General features: G+C 33.3%; 1 protein-coding gene across 1 annotated transcript; it reads left to right on the forward strand.

The window, feature by feature from the left end:
• The first annotated feature begins 276 nt into the window (after window positions 1-276).
• On the forward strand, window positions 277-1,759 carry LOC110036024 (U-box domain-containing protein 21-like). Its single transcript, XM_020740372.1, has 3 exons — window positions 277-1,419; window positions 1,456-1,460; window positions 1,533-1,759. The coding sequence occupies exons 1-3, from the start codon at window positions 321-323 to the stop codon at window positions 1,722-1,724; spliced, it is 1,296 nt and encodes a 431-aa protein (XP_020596031.1). The 5' UTR covers window positions 277-320; the 3' UTR covers window positions 1,725-1,759.
• Window positions 1,760-22,688: the final 20,929 nt, after the last annotated feature.

Below are 22,688 nucleotides of genomic sequence, written 5' to 3' on the forward strand. Positions count from 1 at the left end.
GTTGCATATATATATATATATTCTCAATAATAATTAGATGATTATAAATTTTCTTTATGATTCCAAATTTTCTGATCCCACGAGTAAAACTTGTAAATTGATGGACCGAGTACCGACCACCAAGACCTAGAACCATTCGGTTCATTATTCAACCGTCAAATACCCAAGTCCAAAAAGAAATTCAATGGCGAATATTTCCGCGTGAAACCCCGCGTTCTTTCTCCTCGTTCAAATATCCATTCCGTCAAGCAGCAAAGCTCAATTCAAACATCCACAACCAAATCAACAACACAAAATCCTTCTCTCATTTACTCCCTCCCATGGCCCTAAGATCCTTCAAGCTCTCCTCAAAACTCCCTTTCCGCCGACGACCCATCCACTCCATCGCCGGCGATTCCCCCGCCGAGCTCTCCATCCCTTCCCACTTTCTCTGCCCCATCTCCATCGACTTAATGAAAGACCCTGTCATTCTACCCTCCGGCATCACATTCGACCGCTCCAGCATCGAAACATGGCTGCAAGCCGGCAACTTCACCTGCCCTGTAACCAAAAATCCCCTTTTTGCCGCCGATCTAATCCCCAACCACACCCTCCGCCGCCTGATCCAAGCCTGGTGTGTGGCCAACCGCTCCCTCGGCATCGAGCGCATCCCCACCCCGAAGATTCCAATAACCTCCCTGCAAGTCTCCGAATTACTTTCAGAGATCTCCGACGCTCATTGTAGATTCAACGGCGACCAATGCGCCGAATTGGTGGCCAAGCTGAAGATGTGGGCTTCCGAAAGTGATCGAAACCGGCGGTGCATTACGACGAACGGCGCCGCGAGGGTGGTTTCGGGAGTTTTTGAAGACTTCCCCTCAGAGCAGGTGTTGTCAGCACTCGCCGGAATGCTGCCATTTGATAAAGAAGCTAGAAGGAAGCTGGTTTCTGATAAATCTCTTCGCTCTATTGCATCGGTCATGAGGAATGGAACTCTGTCAGGACGGCTTAATGCAGTTTTGGTTGTAAAAGAGATGGTTTCAACAAACAATGAAGACTGTGGCATGATTGCAAGAAATGCTGAGTTGATTGAGGGTATTGTGAAGCTTATCAAGGAGCCGATATCGCCGCAGGCTACAAAGGCGTCGCTTGTCGCTGCCTACCAATTAGCTTCCGCTGACAAGAGGACTGCATCGAGGTTCGCCGAGATGGGTCTAGTTTCGGTGATTTTAGAAATGATTGTTGATTCGGAGAGGAGTTTCTGTGAGAAAGGTCTGGCTTTGCTGGACACAATTCTGAGCGCAGAGGCAGGGAGGAAGATGGCGGCCGGCAATGGCCTCACTATGCCGGTGCTGGTGAAGAAGATGCTAAGGGTGTCGAATGTGGCCACCGAACTGGCTGTTTCAGCGGCATGGAAGCTCTGCAAGAGGAAAGGAAATGGTGGAAAGGGTGACGAGAAATGGTTGAAAGAAGCAGGGGAAGTTGGAGCTTTTCAGAAGCTGTTACTGTTGTTGGCATGGAAGCTCTGCAGGAGGAAAGGAAATGGGGGAAAGGGTGAGGAGAATTGGTTGAAAGAAGCAGGAGAAGTTGGAGCTTTTCAGAAGCTGTTACTGTTGTTGCAGGTGGGCTGCAGTGACAGCACAAAAGAGAAAGCTAGCGAGCTTTTAAAGATGTTGAATGGCTTCAGGGGAAGAATGGAATGTATTGAAAGTGTGGATTTTAAAGGGATTAAGAGGTCCTTTTGATTCTTTTGTTTTTGTGGAGTGTACATTACACAGATTCAGAATACTTTTTTATATACAAAAATGAGAATTCTTTTTAAAAAAAGAGCCTTTTGGGTTTCAATTTGTTTATTTTTATGAGTCTTATGAATCTAATGAAAGTTTCTTTAGTTGAAAAAAACATTCAAGTGCAAATTAGTATTCTAAATAGCTAACTCTTTCTAAGACCTTGATACATTTTGGCTAATTTTATCACATAATGTTTGTAATATTCAGCATAAAAGTTAATGCTTAGCTCTATTTTTGTAGCTGTGGAGACATTATTTACAATTTGTGTATAAACTTTCTTTTTTCAAGTTCAGATCTTGTTGGGATGCTTTTCGCTAGTTCACCTCGAAACATTGAATAGAACAATTGATTGATTACTGCGCAAGTTATTATAATTAACACCCAAACTTTGCGTCAGAATTGAGTTCTATGATGCAACACACAACCTAAATAAATCTATATGCTATTTAGAAGATCACAGGCAAAAGTCTTGAATCAAGTTTAATGATTGTCATCAACATGATCATCATCTTTCACAAAATCCAGACACTCGGTTGTGCACTATTTTGATAAAAGGAAAAATTCAAATTAAGATAACTTTACTTGGCTGGTTCTACTTGATTTTTTAAGTATTGGTTTAGTTATTGGTAATAAGTTTGACCCTTTAATTTTTTTTTATTGGTTTAATTTTTTATTGTTGAACTTAAATTGAATTGTATTATTTTATTCATATAATTTAATTTAATCAATAAATCCCAGAACCTATAAATAAAAAAGTGATATAGAAATTATTAATAAAATAATTTAAAACGAGGTAATTCTAGAATTGAAGTATGTAAATCTTAACATCCCAATCCAACTCATCGAAACCTATAAATCACATACAAAGTTGACTCATCATAAATATCCTTACTTTGCAAATTCATAAAACTGAAACAAAAAAGAGTTAGCAGATAGAGAAGATAACAATAGTCGGATTCGAGCATGATCATCTCTCCATTTGATGAAATTCAAATATGTTAGAATATGTCCTCTTCCTCTACCTCCCATTTTTTTTTTCTTTCTACAAGAAAAGTAGTTTCCAAATTTTCATGGTTTGGACCCTCATTCTAATATATATCAAAATTGCAATCAATAGTGTCAAATTATATCTTATTTGGCTTGTTCAACCTACATCATATTAGTTTAGAGTTATGTTTATGTTTTTTACTCTTTTAGCTAAACATATATATATATATATACATATATATATATATATATACATATATATATATATACATGTACATCTATATGTACATGTACATGTGTACATGTACATCTATATGTACATGTACATGTGTACATGTACATCTATATGTACATGTACATGTGTACATGTACATCTATATGTACATGTACATGTGTACATGTACATCTATATGTACATGTACATGTGTACATGTACATCTATATGTACATGTACATGTGTACATGTACATCTATATGTACATGTATGTACATGTGTACATGTACATGTGTACATGTACATGTGTACATGTACATGTGTACATGTACATGTGTACATGTACATGTGTACATGTACATGTGTACATGTACATGTGTACATGTACATGTGTACATGTACATGTGTACATGTACATCTATATGTACATGTACATGTACATATGTATATGTATATATGTACATATATATATGTACATATATATATATGTATACAGCACCAGAGCTGCCCCAAAATCAAACAATGGATTCTACGGTTCACTGGTTTTACTGCCGCCCAATCCCCCTTGAAATACTTAGGAGTCCCTCTCATTAAAGGCAGAGCTAAACAATTCCAGTTTGAGGAAGTGCTGGGAAAAATTTATTTTCAACTCTCCTGTTGGACTCATTCATATTCGTCTAATGGTGGCTGAATCTCCTTGCTGAATTATATCCTCACTACCTTCCCTTCCTATATTCTACAATTATTTGGCATGAAAAAGAACACCCAGATTCAGTTGGAAAGATGCTTCAACAAGTTTCTTTGGTTTAGCCAAAGACAACAACAACTCCATTGAGCTAGCTGGCAAAAACTGGCCAAGCCCACCATGGTTGGGGGGATTGGTCTTATGGGACTCCAACATCTCCAGCAAGTTAATTTGCGTAAATTGTGGATAAATTTTAGACAACAAAATGCTCTTTGGACTCAGTTTATGAAGGGAAAATACTGTAGGGATTCTCATGCCAACCCGGCTGTCAGAAAACTAGGTTATTCCAAACTTTGGGTTAACCTTCTAAAAGTTAGACAAGAAGCTGAAAGTCTCTTCCTATGGGACCTGGGTAATGGTAAAGTGCACATCTGGGTTGATAACTGGAGTCTTGTTGGCCTCTTTCATCCTAGGACTTCTTATCTCAAGCTATAACTTAAAGTTTATGATTGTTGGCAAAGGGACCACTGGTCTGAAACTCTCCTGCACTCCCTACTTCATAGAACTTCCGCTGAGAATTTCTCAAAGTTTAGTTTGATATAACTCAACCTGATAATATTGTGTGGATTACCATCAAAACTCAGAGCCTAACCAAAGCTATTTATTCAAAAATTTACCATTGGTAGATTGTCCCCTGAGGGGACATCATCTGGAACAAGTTCTTACTCCTTCTATGACTTTCCTTTGCTGGAGAATATTTCACAAGCTGCTGCCCACTGATGATCTCCTCAAATTGAAGGGATTGAGGGGCCCCTCCAGGTGTTGTCTATGTTTAAAAGCTAAGGAATCCACCAAACTTTTTTTTTTTAATGTAAATTTTCTCAAAGGGTTTGGATGGATTTTTTAAAGAACATACTGTTGGACACCATCAACTTGGACTAGCTTCACCTTACTTCTTGTTGGGTCAGTTGACACAAATTCAAACTGAACTCAATCCCCTTCATTATGGCTTGGTTCATATAGATGGCCAAAAATCAGACAAAATTTGAAGAGAAGCCCCTATCCACAATACAAGTTTCTAGAAATTGTATCTCTTTCCTCACCAAGTTGATAAAATAAAAAAGGTTCCCCAACATTTGTAACAACTCCTTCCCTGAATGCACCCCTACTATCACAATCTTTAAAGTTATTTTGGAAGAGCCCCTCCTCCCCTCTCATTAAGGTAAACACCGATGGGATCTTTTCTGTAATGCGAGCTGGAGTTAGTGGTATTTTCAGAAACCATCTGGGACAGTGCCAGTTTTTCTTTCATGCCCCAACCATTGCACCCGATGCACTGGAAACTGAAGTTATTGTTGTCAATTTAGCTACTATGAACAATTGGGGCTCTCTACAGGTGGAAATGGACTCCTCTTCGTTTCTCCAATTCTTATCTTGTGCTAACCCCCCTGGCACATTTCACAATGGGTCATAAAGATTCATCAGCTCAGAACTCTTCATAAATTTCATCTCTCCTTCATCTACATAGAGGGTAACAGACCTGCAAATGTTGGAGCAGGTTCTGGTGCTGAACAACAATAATGATAGATTGAATGAGATATCAACAATTGAAGTGGTGCCTTTAGTGGCTAATGCTTGTTGAAGACATATAATGTTCTATTTAAGTATCAATGTATGCCTTGCTAGAGCTATCCCTCACTCTCCCCTTCTTTCACTACACTTGAAAATCCTTTTATTTCTTGCATGAAATACCAATCACTTTATTCTCCTACACACTAGTTTAAATATATTTAAAATAAGAAAAGCATAACAACTTGCATTGCTTTTTTGTGTTGACAACATGCCTTTGAAGTTGCACTAATATACCAATTTGAAGAATTCCATAGAATAGTAGAAAATTCATAAATCACGATTGGAAACATGTAAAAAAAATAAGAATAAATTTAAAACCTACAAAGAAAATATTGAAAAACTACGCAATTAAACATATAAGTAATAATTTTGAATCAAAGTCAATCTATACCACACCACCTATTGCCACAAACTTAAATTTAACTTATTAAAACTAACCTAGGAATAAAAGAATGATTGTACAATGATGCTAAAAAAGAACTATAACTCGCATTATGATTTGATGACCCATTTAGTAAAATGAAAAAAAAAACTACCTAAATTTTGATGGTGTCGATGACCACATTGAATACGTAGACTTAGTGGCTCCAATTAACATTTTATTTAAAAATTTTAATATAAAAAATTATCAAATAAATAATTTTATAAAATAAAATTATTTGTCCATCCATAAATATTATTAAGAAAATATTCTTTAAAAAATGATTTTTCTTACTTGCATAGATATGATGAAAGTACATATGAATAAATATTGCACTAAATATCATGATAATAAATTACATGATATCAACTCTAAAATTTAAGACATGACAATAATAAAATTACAACAAATATAAAAAACCAAGACCTAAATGACAAAGAAAGTTCTATTAATAATGACTAGCACACTCAATCAAATGTGTAACTAATATTAAAGAAGAACATTAGAATAAAGTTGAACTTATGGCTATTAAATTTTCAAGGAGGATTCTATTATGCTTTCCAATTTAAGAAATAATAAAAATTGTTTCTTAATTATAAGCCCACTAGTATTTCTTCTTCTTTATCAAATCATATGTCGACCACTATACTTAATAGCTACATCCTTTACTTATGCAACTACATCCCATTCATTGATTTCTATTGATCAATCATCATGAGCTTGATAATTTAAAGGACGGATTCAATGATACTCCATTAATTGATAAATTTAACTCTATTGATGATACATATTTTAAAATTATGAGATGTTGAATAGCTACCTACCAAACATGAGCTAAAGGATTAGAGATAATGAAATATTTTTCCCCAATATGTTACTTGAAATAAGAAAATATGTAAATTAGTTATTATTGATGATTTTTTTTTAAATGTCATTTTAACTCCACAAACCAGTAGAAACTAATCTCAAACATGAGAAAAATTCATACAAAATATAAGCAAAGAGATGTGTTCACTTGGTCAGTGACAACCATTTTAGTGTCATGAGTGAAGTAGAAGGAATATAAGAAGTGGAAGGTACAAAGGGAATTGCAGCCCCTATGCTACAATCACCTCTAATTCTTTTAAATTCATTTTATTCTTTCATTTTTTTATCTTTTCTTAGAGATGGGAGTTGTTTTATTGTCAATTTTGAAGCTAAAATAACCATCATCTTGTTAAGAATCTTTTTGGAAGACTTTGACCAAACTATTTCCCATTCAACTTCACCTTTGTGGGGTCGGCAGGAACAAATTCATCAGCCAAAATTACATTAACTGAACTATGTTTGGGTTCTTTCAAATCTTATTTTAGGATAACTATGTTCCCTGCCTTAAAGTTGTACTCTAAACCGTCCTTGAAGACAAATCACTCTTCAATCTTATGCCCAAGCATCATGTGATAGGCACAATAGTTAGGTTGGTCTTTCATGTCAACTTCCACTGGTCTTTTAGCCTCGGGCAATTTGAATTATGGTATCTTGAGAAGGCTATAGAATATCTTGGCCACAGCTTCAGTCCTGAATGAATATTCTTTATTCATTTGATCGATAATTGATTTATTTTCTGTCCTCTGCTGAGTTGATTGTTGATGTTACAACTGTAGAGGAGGTTGTGGTTGTGAAATGTTGATGATTTGTCACTATTTTTTTTTTTTTGTTCAGGCTGCACTTACAGTAGTTGTTTTCCCTTTCTATGGTTGATACATTTCATCTCTTCTTTTAAAATGTCTTAACCGGTCTTGGTTTTTAACTTTTTCTAATTTACACATTTGCTTGGCTTCTTCTAGAAGTCTGGCAGCTTTTCTAAGTAATTTTTCAAATGTCTTTATTGTGATTCCTTTGAGCATGAATGCTACTGGTCTATGGATGCTTTTGAGTAAGATTTCAATGGCATGTTGTTCCTGGAGTTGCGACTCACATTTCATGTTGAGGTTCCTCTAGCGAAGAATGTAATCTACTAGAGTTTTCCATAACTTTTATTTTTATATGACATGGACTCCAGCCGTAATGTGGTTTTGTGCTCCAGTAAAATGTTGGATGAAAAGATTCTCAAGTTCAGCAAAAGTTTTAACAGATCTGTTGGGAAGCTTAGCATACAATTCAAAAGCAACCCCTATAAGGTTGTTAACAAATTGGCAGAAGGAGAGCATCACTACCCTCGCATTGTAGCAACTTGCTCTAAAGTGTGCAACATGTTGTCAAGGGTTACCAGTCACACCAAACATTTAAAAAGAGGTGGAAAAAAACCATTAGAGTATTAGACTTAATCAAATTCCATTGGATTGGGTCTATCCTTTCAAATTAATGATCCAACCCTCACCTGGGTCATTATTTCTTTTACTCTTTGTTCTAGTAGTTGTGTAATATCTTTTTTTGAAATTCTACTTTGGGCATAATCCTTCTTCTTTTGAGTACTTTCTTCAATTTCTATCGATGCTCTTTTATCCTAGAGAATATGTACTTCCTCTGGTCGAACAATCTTAATAGTTGGTAATGAGAGCATCTATGGTGCACTTTGCAAGGTTTCCAATGCATCCATCATTTCTTAAACTTTCTTTTCAAGATGATTAATGTGTTCATCTCGTTGTTGTATGACTCTGAGGCATGTCAGTCATAGAAACTCTGAAGGTAGAATGAGGTTGTTCTTTCTTTAAAATTTCTTCTTTTATTTGTGGGCGGACTGCACACCTCATTTCATGCAGAACTTGAGCAAGTGAGCATCCCTCCTTTTGAGCAACTTTTTCAAATACAGAACGTACCCTTGAAATAAATGGCTTCTTTTCTTTGTTACTCAGTCAAGTAGAAGATTGATATGGATTGTTATCTTGTCTTCTATGAATAGGAGATAGTGGGTGGAATCAACTTCCTCCTAAGAGAAAGTGATCCTCAAAAAAGCACATTTCTTTAAATTCATTGGATTTTATTTGATTGATGTTGTTCCTTTTCTTTCTCAAGGAAGAGCAACTTCTATTTCTCCACTGAGTATGAGTTAATGGTATTTGGAATTGGGCCAAATTTTAAATGTAGATGATGGATCACACTCCTCTTCTTCCATGAGGATAGCCTATTCTTTATGTTCTTCTTCTTTAGTTTCAGTAGCAGAACTAACTTCATCAATAGGATAAATATGATGGATTTCAAGGTCTTTTTTAAGGTAGAAAATTTCTTCTTTAAAGACTTCTTGAGTGTTCTTGAGTGAGGTCTTCTTAAGTGAAGGAAAGTCTAGATTTGAGTTTACGTCAAAGTCAATTGGTGGTTCAAAATGTGGAGGTTGTTTTCCAAACAGTCATAGGAGGACCATTGAGTATTACCTCAAGTTCATCAAATCCCGATACAAACTTGATGAAAGACCATTTATAACATTCAATCTAACTAATAGGTATATCAAATCCGCCTTTTGAATGTAAAAATATTAGTTTTGGCTCGTCCATGTTTTTGCATTTTGTCAAAATTTAACTTGTTATGTAAACTAGGGAATTTTTGTTGAAAATTTTAATTTTTTTCATTATTTTGTAGTGTCATTTTATAATGTTCGTTTAATTTCGTGTTTGTTTGGTCATTTCCTAGAGTTTCAGATCCTAAGATTTAATAAAATTTAACTACATGATTATGCCGATGAGATTTTGTTCAAGGTCAAAAAGAAAAAAATATATCGACAAAATGAAGGATAATTGATCCTATACAAGGCACAACATCCTAGATATTAAAAAAATTTTCATTAACTAAAGATAGGGGATAAGATGTCCCCAGCAGAGTCACCACTCTTCTATTGGAGCCGATTTCCTATTCCCCTGCTCGTCTTCGTTCATTTAGCTCGTGTTGCTCTTTCGATTCTTTTGTCATCATTGCCTTCAGTCATCAATTTGTTTTAACTGTCATTATTTTTAGTTGCCAATTTTTTACCTATTATGTTACCCATTACCGGAATAATTTCTATCACAAAGGATTAAAAAGCTTAGGGTATAGAATAACAGGAACAAATAAAAGGATTATTTGAGGAGGCTTTTCATGAGGATTAGATGCTCGCATCTTTAAGACATCAGAAATACCTTCAAGTTATAATTGCAAAGGAATCCTTATGAAAGCTAACAACCAAAGAACTCAAATTGATATGTCCGTTTTGGACTTCTATCTTCTTATAAGGGCAATCCTCTATAATTAATTACATCTTAAACAACAAATACTATTTAAGAAAACCTGATTAAAGTTAATAAAATGTTCTCAGAAAATTTATGTGTCATGAACAAGGAAATAAACATCAACTTCTCATATTATAGGTAGTAGAGCCCTAAAGATTCCAACTATCTTACTAATAAAGGTTTAGTTGAAGTTCATCTTCTATTCTAGATCTTTAATGATCGCCTCTACAAAGCACATCGTAAGCTGACGATCCACTACTTGTCTTGAGTAGTCCTACAAAACAAAGTCAGCAGAGAAGCAAGTTTATTTTGTTTATTTTTGTTTTTTTGAATTTTAAATTTATAGACAACCTCGTCAAGATGTCCATGGCTCCATCATCTCGTGGTCATCGGATTCCTTGATCTACTCAGTCTTAAAGGTAGTATCACCAGGATCAGATGATTCTTGTCGACAACCATGGATTACATCATTCAAGAATTTTTCACTGTCCAATGCATACTGGGTTTAAGTTTCTTTTGATGATATTTATTTATTAATTAAGTTTGAATCTCTTTTTTCATAATTTAAGGGTTGAAAATTTTAGGTTGCTTAAGTCTTATTAGCCGATTAATTTTTTGTCATTTTTGCTTTTTTATTTGGGATGACCTACCCATGATTTCATCGTCTGACCGGACCCACAATTACACAGTAATTTAGCTTCCAAAAGATGGTAAAAAAACTTGACTCAATTTATATTAACGACTAGTGTGCAAAATTGATATGCTATAAAATTTAGAAAATAATTTACACACTATAGGTAATACACAAGTATATGTATAATTTTAAGTAATATAAGGCTTTTTTTAAAACACCAGTATCGATCCCACAGAAAAGCGAGATCAGAAATCCCTGAGGATAAGTTCTAGTCTACTACTATAAGGTCTTAGTTTTGGAAGGTTGATTAAGACGATGTTTTATTTAGAAACTACTCCTAAATGCAAATAGTAAATGTATGTATAACAACTATTCCTAAATGCAAATATTAATTCTAAAGATAACTTATTTGGATAAATTTGTTTGGAGAATTTTGAAATGTTAAAGCCTACCCTTCTCGTGCGTTGACCTAGAAATGTAAAGGAATGAAATGCATAGAATTTAATGTAATTGTGACAAATGGGAGCATACATATTCTTTACTTCTTTCAATTGTGTAAAGACCGTTAGCTAATCTAAATTTGGTGTCGGCATGTATAGTAATGATGGGTAGGTTCTAGTCTCTCACTCTTAGATTACCAACTGTGTCCTCTTTATAGGACTTACCAGTGACTCTTAGTTCCAATCTATAGACCAAATTGATAAAAAAAATCTAGCCCGTCACCCTAGAAACATCAATTCTATGCCCATCAAATCTTATCTCCCTATTTATTTGCACTCTCCCTCGGACGATCGTCAATGCTCTTTCCAAAGTGAAATGTGGTACTCAATTGTTGGAGAAATCTTAGCTCTCTTGGGTCTATAAGTTTCTCTACAAATTTTAACAATAAAAGTGATCGGTTTGCATAGTAAATTAAGAGCCACTGAAAATACCTTCACATTTATGAAATAAGAGAATTTCTAAGCAAAACTAAATTCCTAAAGATGCATCCAATTCATTGCAAAAGAAAAGTAAAATGAATATAATGGCATACATGATCTCATACTCAATGCTTATGCACAGTATAACAATAGTTCTGATGGTATTTTTCTCTTATATTTCCTTATTTTGCAACAAAACCAAAAACTTGATCGTGAAGAAAAATAATAATTTAACTTTTTAATTTATATATATTTATATTGGGATACTACGCAAGTATACGTATCGTTATCAAATAATATAAGAATTTTTTTTAAAACCTGAATATCGAACCCACAGGGAAGATTATGTAATATGCACTTTTTAGAAAGTTTTTTTTATTTTTAAAAAGATAATTACTTAAACTAAAAATGATTTTTGTAGGAATTTAAAATTTAAATATTTTTGGTATTTTTGATATTTTAACAAAACAGTGAAAAGATAACTAAAGTTTTTGTAGAAGAAAATTGTTTAATAAGAAAATAACTTTCTTTTTGTCATGAATCAGTAATAAGTATAGGAATTTTGTTGTGGAAGTATGCAAATTGTGTTGTGTCAAATAGAAGAAATAATATTCTTTACCCTTACTAGAGATACTACAAAGAACATTGGCTAATTTAAAGTTTGAATAGTTCTGAAGACCGGCTAAGTAGGGAAGATACTAGCTCTCGCTCTAGAGTTTCCTCGATTCCCACCACCTGGGGGCTAGCATTCTCGTATCAGAACCTAAAACAATAAACCAAGTTAGGGGCTTTAACCTGTCGCTTTAAAGTCTTCTAACTCTACACCCATCAATGAATATTTTCCTATTTATTTTCACTCAATCATATGAACTACATTCTCATTCATACAACCTCATATGATTCTTTCAAATTGTTGACTGAGATAATATCAGCCCGGTTCTTACATGTTCTCACAACAAATTTTATCATCTGGATTGGCCAAATCAAGAAGTAAATGAAGTGCATGGAATTAAATCATCACTGCTTCTTCTAATATTAAATATCAATACTCTCCACAACTTCCATCCAAAACTTAATTACTTATCATTTTAAGAAGAAAGATAAAGAAAACTACTCAGAATCTATGGAGAAAACAAAACCACACTTTAGTTTAAAAGAAGAAATCATTCTCAAACCAACAACAAGTCTTGATTAAAACCAAAAGAGTCTAAAACAAAAAGCTAAAAACTTATAAAGATCAAAACTTATCTCAAGTCCTCCACCAAACTCTTGAAGTTCCTTTAAATCTCTTCTCTTTTACAATCACTCAAAACTAAATAACAAAAAGGATAAAGTAAATAAAAAGTGGTTCCTGAAAATCTCTTCGATCTAACTCCCCAGAGAAGAACTTTCAGAACTTGCCAATATTTTCAGGACTCTTTTATAAGTCCTCTCTTCTTTCTTTTATAGTTTTCCAAGAGGTGCCTTGGGATCTCTTCAAAATGTATCTTGATTCGATGTATTTGCCCAAGAGGCGCATCCTTTCATGATAATTTTCGTCCATGGTGGTTACAACCACCTATTAAGCCAATGGGAGCCTCAAAAACCTCTTTAAAATTCGTGAAAACCAATTTTGCTTGTCTAGTAACTGTCACTGGCGCTTAAGCGCGGTCTTGGTGCTTATGTGCGACCTTCTTTGTTTAACTGGCGCTTAAGCGTCGGATCTGATGCTTAGGCGCCAAAACTCTTTTGCACAATTTTTCATATTTTTGCTTTAAATTTGATCTTTTTTCACTCCTTTAAGCATTTTTTCCCTTTTTACTTGTATCTGCAGGAAAAACACAAAAATATTTTCCATTAAAGCACAATATCTCAAAAATAGGTAGAAAAATGTCTCTAAATACACTATATATTTTAGGTGTATCAAAATCCCCTAAACTTAAAATGTTACTTGTCCTCAAGTGATACTTCAATCTTTAAAAACCAAATATGTATGATATGTATATGAGTTTCTTTAGGAGTAACTAAAATTTAGATTTAGAAATATAGTAGTCCAACTTAGAAAAAATAATTAGTAAATGAGACCAACTTAAAATTTTAAAATTTTTAATGTTAAGAACTATGAAAATATCTCCCTTACATTTCTTTTCTTTTCTTTTCTTTTTCTTTTTCTTTTTCTTTTTCTTTTTCTTTTTCTTTTTCTTTTTCTTTTTCTTTTTCTTTTTCTTTTTCTTTTTCTTTTTCTTTTTCTTTTTCTTTTTCTTTTTCTTTTTCAGGCAAGGATTACTATATCTGGATAGGTCTTTAATGATTTTGAATTCCACTTCTCCTTTCCTAAAGTAAGGTTTTGATATAAAACTTTTACTTATAAATATAATAATAGTATTGAAAATCATTCTAATAAAAGAAATTTAAGCATTAAAAAATAAAAGCTTAAATTATCTAAATTTTTCAAAAATACAATTTTCCTTAGTAAAGATAGTCACTTATATTCATCATTTTCTATACTAAAAATTTTTAACTTAAAATTTTTCTTCATTGCTTAAAATTTTAACTAAATTTTCATACTCATTTTTAAAATCAAATTTTACTTCTCTAATATAACTTCATATACATAATCAATTTTTCTTTTAAAATCAAATTCACTTGTAGTACAATTGAGAACAAATAAAATTCCAGTTTTGAAAATATTTTTCATCTCGCCCCACAACTTAAATTTTTAACAGATTAAACAGTTTAGCATTAGATATATACAGGGAATGAAAATTTAAAAATAACATGCTAACAGGAATTTTAACCCTAATGATACAAGTATAACTAAAGACAGGAGTAAAATTAATTTTTGATCAAATTTTCTATATTTTCATTTTAGTTTAATATGTAGAGATTCAATAGACTTTTAAACAGTGGTTATTAAAGCAAATAACACACTAACATGATAAAAGAAAAATATAGGGTAGCAGTTTCTGAATTTCAAGTTTAAGATCTAAGCTAGCAAGATTTTCTACTTTATAATAGATATGAAATTAAGTTAAGTTCTAAACTAACTAAATCACAGTACTAAACACAAAACAACAGTTACTACCCTAAAATTTAAAAATAAAATATTAAACATAAACCTCCAAAACATAACATAGTCCAAAACAACACACAGATGCAAATGTAGCAAGCTTAGACCACATAGTTCACATCATATTACAATCATAAAATGAATCTCTCAGCTCTACTCTTCATAGTTCACATAGTTCACATCATATTCACCTTCGTGATGGGCTTTAGAGGTAACAGAACTTCCTCCCAACTATCATACTTCACTACAACATGCTCGCATAAAGAAAATATCAAGGAAGAAAATCCCATACATGCAGTAGTAGCAGCAACAACTGAACTGATGATAGTGTGATAGATCAAAGCCCCTATGTTGATGGGCTTCCCCTCCTGAATACAATAATTCAATGTTGCTCTCTCTCTGGTCACTTCACTGACATGATTGGTCAGAAGCAGATGAGCAGAAATGAAATAGTGTCAGGCCTTTGAAGGTGCACATAACTTCGAAATTGGGAAATTTACTCTCCTCTCATTGGTAATCTTCTAAAGTTATCTCCCAATAGTCAAATATGAAATAATCTCATCTAACTCCACTTCAGTAGGACTATAATTCACATAAAAACATAAAGTCTCCGGTGGTAAATGGTAAAACAAGTTGATTACCTCTGGAGTAAAAGGTACTGTTGACCTCACTTTTGGGTGAGGGTTTTGGGTCTTTCCTTTAGTCACTAGGATCTAACCTTAGGATTTTCCTAATGACTATCTTAGCATCTTAGAAATGGTACCCACCTTCTCCTCAGACATTTCAACCAAATCTTTATTCTCTATGTTAGTTCTATATGTGAGCAATAATCTTTAACACAAAGATTAGAGATTACATAAGGGAACTCTGATGAGAATTCATATAGGACCTTTGGACCATAAGAAAATCTTGCACTACTCTACACCTTTTTGGACTTCAATACATTGCATCATCATGATCATCATAAACATTGCATTTTCATATCACAATATTACAATCATTACACCCATGATGCTGACTAAAATTATTTGAACCTAGTTTCCTCTAAAATACTTCACCTGAATATTCTAATTCTTCAAAATTTCATAAAATTGTCATTGAATCACAAAATCCACTTCAAATCATTTGATATTATCATTTAGACCATCAGAAACCCAAAAATTGTAAAAATACCCAATTTTCGCAAAAATTACCAAAATACCTTTGGACCCCCAAAAAGACCCCCAAATTATCAAATTTTCCAAAATCTCCCAGGGTCACCGATAAGTTCTAAAAATCACACCAAATCTTTTCTTATGTCTTCCTGAGAATTTTAACTGCAATATTGCCATATTTTCAGATAATTTTTTAACACTTCAACACCAAAATAACAAATACTTAAAAAATGCTTCAGGGATAATAAAACCTTCCACATTGATCGAAAATGACCTTGAACACTGTCGTTTGACTCCAAATTTCTTCCTGAACCACCTCGAGTCTTTCAATCAACATTTTGACCACTTCGACCAAAATCAGCCAAAATTACCAAAAGGTCACTCATGAACCAAAAAATTCTCAAATCCACCCAAAATCATTTCAAATACCCCTAAAATCAATTCTTGACCATCCATTTGATCCAATCTGACCAAATTCACTCACTTTGGCCAAAATCCCCAAATTGAGCTTAATGATCAATCAAGTATCTCAATTTCAAATTCACATTGAATTCAACATGTCTAGATCCAATTTCAAATGAATCCAAATACATTTAATTGACCCATGATCAATTTCCAAAAACGATCGATCGTGAACTAAAAATTCAACACAAATTAAATTTGACATATTTTTGTGCTCGATCGACGAAAAGTGGTCCGAACAACCTCGGACGATGAAACGGACTGCGCGATCACGTCCATATCGTTGATTTTGCCTAGAAGAGACACTCATGCAATAATGATAATATTATTATTATTATAACAATACATTATTAAAAAAAACTATTAATTTATATCTAAATATAAATCACCCATGCTTCCATCTTTTCCATTAAATGCTTGCTTTCCCGCTCTCTCCAAATTATCTTGTCACATGGACAAATTCATATATATATATATATAAATGTTATAAGATTTTCTCTCTCCCCCATACTTCTCTCCCTCTCTCTAGGATTAAAAAAAACAAAATCACGCATGCAGACTAATCCCACCCCTCTCTGTCTTTATATCGGCTGTAGATAATAAAAAATAAAAAAATAAAATAAAAGATTCATCTCTCTCTCTCTCCCACTCCTTCCTCTCTCTCTCCCCAACATCTCTCTTCTTCCTCCTATAAAAGCCCACCAATCCTCCCATGGATGATCCATCTCCTCCCAACCACTCTCCACACCCCTCCAACTAAGCCAATACAACCCCCTTCCACCTCTCCCCTTCTCCAGCCCGGCAAGCCTTCCTCCCTCCACCAAAGCTTGGACATACCACACTTGTTCTCGTGCATGCTTTATATCTCACATATTTCCGTACATACCACCTCATTCCCATGTATTTACACAAAATTTTTCTCGGATTTACATGTCTATCATCTAAGCTTTTATATTTTCGCGCCTAATACCCAAACTTTATTATTTACATGTGTACCACCCAAATCTTGTGTATCTGCATATCTAACGACGAAACTTTGATATTTACCTGTGTATCTACATATCTAATGTCGAAATTTTGATACTTACATGTGTGACACCCAAATCATGTGTATTTACATGTTCAACATTCAAATTTGAACATTTTATGTGCACTACTCGTCTTTTTATGAACTTACATATTTACCGTCGAAACTCTTATTCACATGTATGTTACATAATTTTTTATGGAATCACAAGTCTAATATTTGAAATTTGACAATATTTCTATACGTCTCAAATATGTCTAAGACTTTGGTTATTCCTACACACCATTTAAATTTCGTGAGTGGTGTATGTGGTATGATAATATGCCACCTAGATAAGTAGAGCAATAGGGTTTTTTTTATTTAAATAAATACATAAACTTTAAAAATATATATCTTGGTGTAAAAAAAAATCATAAAATAAAGTAAAAATACTACTAAACACAAAAAACAAAGACTGAACTAAAAAAAATAAAAAAAATAGAAATTGTATTTTTGTTTTAAGGATTAAAAAATAATACTAATAATAATTAAAATTTTCAAAAATATAAATGTCTCAAAAAAATCACAAAAATTGTCCTGATTAAAGAAACCCACTTTAAAACGCTGCCATAAATCTTTCAAAGTCAGAAAATATAATTTCAATGCCTATGCCTATTTTTCTATAATATCACTAATTTTAGCTTAAAGTAATGTTTAATAATTAATATATATATAAATAAATACATATAAAATTTGGCCTAATGAGTTCTATGAGGTCATGTGCACTTAAAAAAATTGAAATTTTAATTAAAATAAAAAGTTCAAAATGTGACCAAATTTTCCTTGATGAAGGATAGTAACTTGAAAACGCTTTTCTGAATTTTTAAAGACTCAAAATATATTTTAAATACTTAAAATTAGTTTTATATATATTTGTAATTATTCACTAAAATAATTATAATAAATAAAATAAAAATAAAAAAAATACAAAATTGAGTTTGTTGAACTCCTTTATAAGATTTTAGACATTCTACAGGACATTCAAGTCAACCATGATTTATTAAGGAACTCATCCTCACAACACAATAATCAAACATAACATAACAAAAGAAATCCTTAAGGATCCACCAAGATATGATCTGAGACCCGATAATTGACACAAATCAATAGAAATACCCTAAACTACTTATCTCATATTAATGCCCAATGCTCAAGGGTTTAAGTCTTCCCTAAGGTTTTTAAACCCTTGTGGGCAACTCGGGATATTTATTTATGCCACATATGGATCATCAGACTTGTGTAAGTTTTAGGTTTAGGTGGCTAGGGCATTGACGATAATGCTAATGTGTGCTAAAACGTGGGATACGATGTGGGATTCTAGACTAGTATCTCATACCACAATGACCTTTAATAAAAGAAGAGGATAATTACTGATGATACTATTCGACGACTCTTGAGAAGATGATTGCCTCCGTTACTCTTAGGTTTCTTGTAGTCCAAACTCAATTAGATTGATTAACCTGTGGACTGCATCTCTCTACAAAAATATTTTTAACAAAGATCTCTTTTGCATGATAAAATTTTGTATGCATGAAAATTAAATTCAAATGAAAATTTGTAAAGGTCCACAATTAATCACTTAAATTGAGGTTAGGACTGCCCTCCATAGATGATTGGGTTGGTAGCTTTTACTTAAGGTCGGAAAGCACACAGTCCAGCTTCGAGCCCCCACATTTACCAATGTCTTACGCCCAGTTCCGGTCTTCCACAGGCGACTATAAATTTTCTTTAACTTGCTTGTGTTTTATTACGACGCATTTATTGACTTTTGTTTCCCGTATCATATGCTTATGTTTAATTTCTTGTATTTTATTTAAATTTCCTACAAATATATTATGTTTTATGATACTAACTATGCAGTAGTAGCAGAAGCCCGGATATGTATTTACTTTATGTACTGCATTTTTTTTACTTTACTGCACTTTATTTTTCTTAGTACCTTTTATTTATCCGCAATTTGTCTTACTTGGCATGCAAACCGAAAGCGAAACCAAAAATCAAAACAAAACAGAATCCAAAACAACAAAAAAAAACTTGACATACACACAACAAAACTATTAAACCTTGAACTGTGGAACTACTGTGACAACGAGGACTTTAGAGCCAACTTCATGGGCAGCTCGTTCAAGACCTTTCTTTAGTTTAAATAACAATCCTTAGGATTCTGAGGTTTTATTTTATGACATAAAGTCTCTCTTTTGTTAGACTACTGCATAGTCCCGATATGCAGCATGTCCTAACTTGTTTTAGGATTTTGAGGTAGTCACTCGACGTAAAACCTCATATCTTTCTAAGCTTTTTTGTGTAGATCATCATTACATAAATCTAAGACCTAATTAATAAAACTGACAAGAGTTAACTTAAATTAATATCATTCTAAATCGAGCCAAACATTATGATAGTTTGGGGGATTACCAAGAACCTATTTAGATCTTTAATCTCCTATACTTTCTTCCTTTGATTCTTCAAATAAAATCTTTCACCTTCGAACCAATCCCTATTGAAAATTTCACATTCATGCTCGTTGAAAACCCTTCCTTTTGAATTCATGAAAACAAAAGATTCCTGATTTTTATCGAGAGTTTTTTTAGGTGACCTGTTCGCTTAAGATGTAATTAAATATAGGGTTTGCCCTTATAGGGAACATAAAAGAACCCTGACTTAAAATAAACCCTATTTGACTCCCATATCAAATAGGGAAATCTGTAGGTCATCATGCAAACTTACAGATCAAACGGAAGTCATTTATTTCTATAGTTTATTTAATTGAGTTTATTATTAAGTGGTATATTACCTTCCCGATTTGTATATTACTCGTGGTTAGCTCGATTATTCAAACTGTAGGAATCAATGGGATCAGTTTGACGACGTTTTCTTCAAATTAAAATACATAATTTCTAAATACTATATTACCCTAAATTAAACCGCACCCAGTCGCATGGCGACCGATAGGTACTAACTTCCCTCTAATCATAACTAGATCGTCCTCAGCCTCTGGGAGATTTGCATAAAACTCCCTCACAACAGAAATTACACAAATAACAGAGAAACAAAAGAATTGTTTCCACTGTCTGTGGACTATCATTTCTTCCACTTCTCCCCATGGAATCTTAAAACATCGCTCCTGAATCAATTTCGTGACTGTAGAGCGTCGCTATATCGATCCTGAGCTTTTGAACTGACAAATTTGCTCGAATTAAATGGGCTCTTTCCTCTACTTCTTTTCATTCTTGGTGTCATTCTACAAATTTGATAAATTCCAAAAATAACTTTAAAAGTTAAGTTTAAATCACTAAACTAAACTTCCAAAAGCACTAACTAAACTTCCCAAGCAATTTCCACTGATTTTTCTTCACTTTTCACCATGAATAGTAAATTTTTGAAATCTTCCATTTGTGCTTAAAATATATTGTGAAAATCCAAAATTTTTGCATAGAATTAAAGCTCTTATCTCAAGGAACTTGGATCTAGCAAATCTCACTTGATTCCACAAAGAAATCTCCAAATTTCACTTGCCCTAGCTCTCAAAATTGTGAACTTGAGTTGGGGAAGACGATAGGAGGCGTTAAAAATGGTATTTTTGGACTTAAAATTCCCTTTTAACCATTCGCGAACAGATTTTTGTGAACCGGCGCTTAAGCGCGGGTAAGTGGCGCTTAGGCTCCTGCCCCTCGGGTTGTCTCGCGCTTAAACGAGAGATGTGACGCTTAGACGTCAGTGCACAATTTTTAAAATTTTTAAATTTAAGTAAAATGCACTATTAGCTTAAGTAAACCACCCCTAAATTGTCTCATAACACTTAAATTACTATTTTTACTTCCTATAACTCCCTTCTCTCTCAAAATTCTCCATAATAATTAATTCAATTCGGGCTAAAAATAACATAAATTTTCACAAAAATAAATTTATATTAATTCACAAACAAGTACAAACACATTTAACACTTAGTTCTCTCTCCAAATAGTCTTGGATGAAAAAATTTTCCCAAGTACAAAACACTTAACACACATTTACAATTAAACACATAAGTGACACAAACATTAAACACAAGACATAAACACTAACACACTAAAAAACATGACTCCAGACACACAATTCCTAGCACTTAACTTAATGCCACTCTTCATGTTGAATTGCATCTTAAGTTGCACCCAATATGTTTTAGGTAAGCATGCAATTCAAGCACCTTAGTCTCTAATACAAATATAGTATTCTCCATCTGGTTGATCTTCTCTGATACCCCTTCAATACTAACGGCTAAGAAACCGTTATACATCTCCTATGCACCTTGACTAATGAACTTCTTCCTCTTGGCTTCTTCCTTCTTATTCAAATTCATCTCCCATGAAGACATTTTCTTTAAATCTCTCTCTTTCTTAGACTTTTAGGGCTAAAAATAATCTGGGGTGAAATTTCTTCACAAACCCCTTCTATTTATAGACCTAATTCCCCCTCATAACTTCTAGGCACGACTAGAAACTGCCAAGATACATTTATTCCAACTAAATTGCAGTTACACCTTCTAGAAATCAAAATTTGCACATGTGATTAAACTACCACGCTTAAGCACCGGATCTAGCGCTTAAGCGCCAGTGCACATTTTTGCACCAGTCAACTTAACATCTAAATTCTCATTCTAACATGTCTATGTCACTAAATAAAGTCTAAAAATCATTACTAGCACATAATAAACTTAAAACTACTACCCTAAATTTCTTAAACAGACTCAAAACAACAATCAAAGCAAAAACACACTAATAACTATGTGTTGCCTCCCACAAAGCGTATGGTTTTACGTCGTCAGCCCGACGTAACAAGTGCTCATTTTGGTTGACCCTACATCATTCCATCATTAAATTTATGTTGATCTCCTATATAATAAGGTTTCAGTCTATGTCCATTCACTTTAAAATTTTTCTCAGAATTAGGATCTTTAATATCCACAGCTCCATAAGGATAAACTTTTATCACAACAAATGGGCCCATCCACCTGGACTTAATTTTGCGTGGAAATAATCTTAACCTTGCAGTATATAGCAAAACTTGTTGCCCTGGCTGAAAATTTTTAGTATGAATTTTTCGATCATGCCACATTTTTATCTTTTCTTTATAAATCTCAGCACTCTCATAAGATTAATTTCTTATCTCTTCAAGCTCATTTAATTGTATCAATCTTTTCTCACCAGCATCTTTTAAATTATAATTGAACTCTTTAATAGCCTAATATGTTTTATGCTCAAGTTCAACTCGTAAGTGACAATCTTTCCCAAATATTACCCTATATGGGACATTTCTAAAGGAGTTTTATATGTAGTCCTATAAGCCCACAAAGCATAGTTAAGTTTGACTGACCAATCAATTTTTGTTGGATTCACAGATTTTTCCATAATTCTTTTAATTTCTTAATTGGATAATTCAGTCAAATTACTTGTCTGAGAATGATAAGCAGTAGCAATCCTATGATTTATATGATATTCCTTTAATAACTTCTCCATAATGACATTTCTGAAATGACTT

Source organism: Phalaenopsis equestris, unplaced genomic scaffold (genome assembly GCF_001263595.1).
Source record: "Phalaenopsis equestris unplaced genomic scaffold, ASM126359v1 Scaffold201696, whole genome shotgun sequence".
Lineage (NCBI taxonomy): Eukaryota > Viridiplantae > Streptophyta > Magnoliopsida > Asparagales > Orchidaceae > Phalaenopsis > Phalaenopsis equestris.

Coding starts and splice junctions, on each gene's coding strand:
- LOC110036024 (XM_020740372.1), top strand. CDS start 321: ATGGCCCTAAGATCCTTCAAGCTCTCCTCAAAACTCCCTTTCCGCCGA.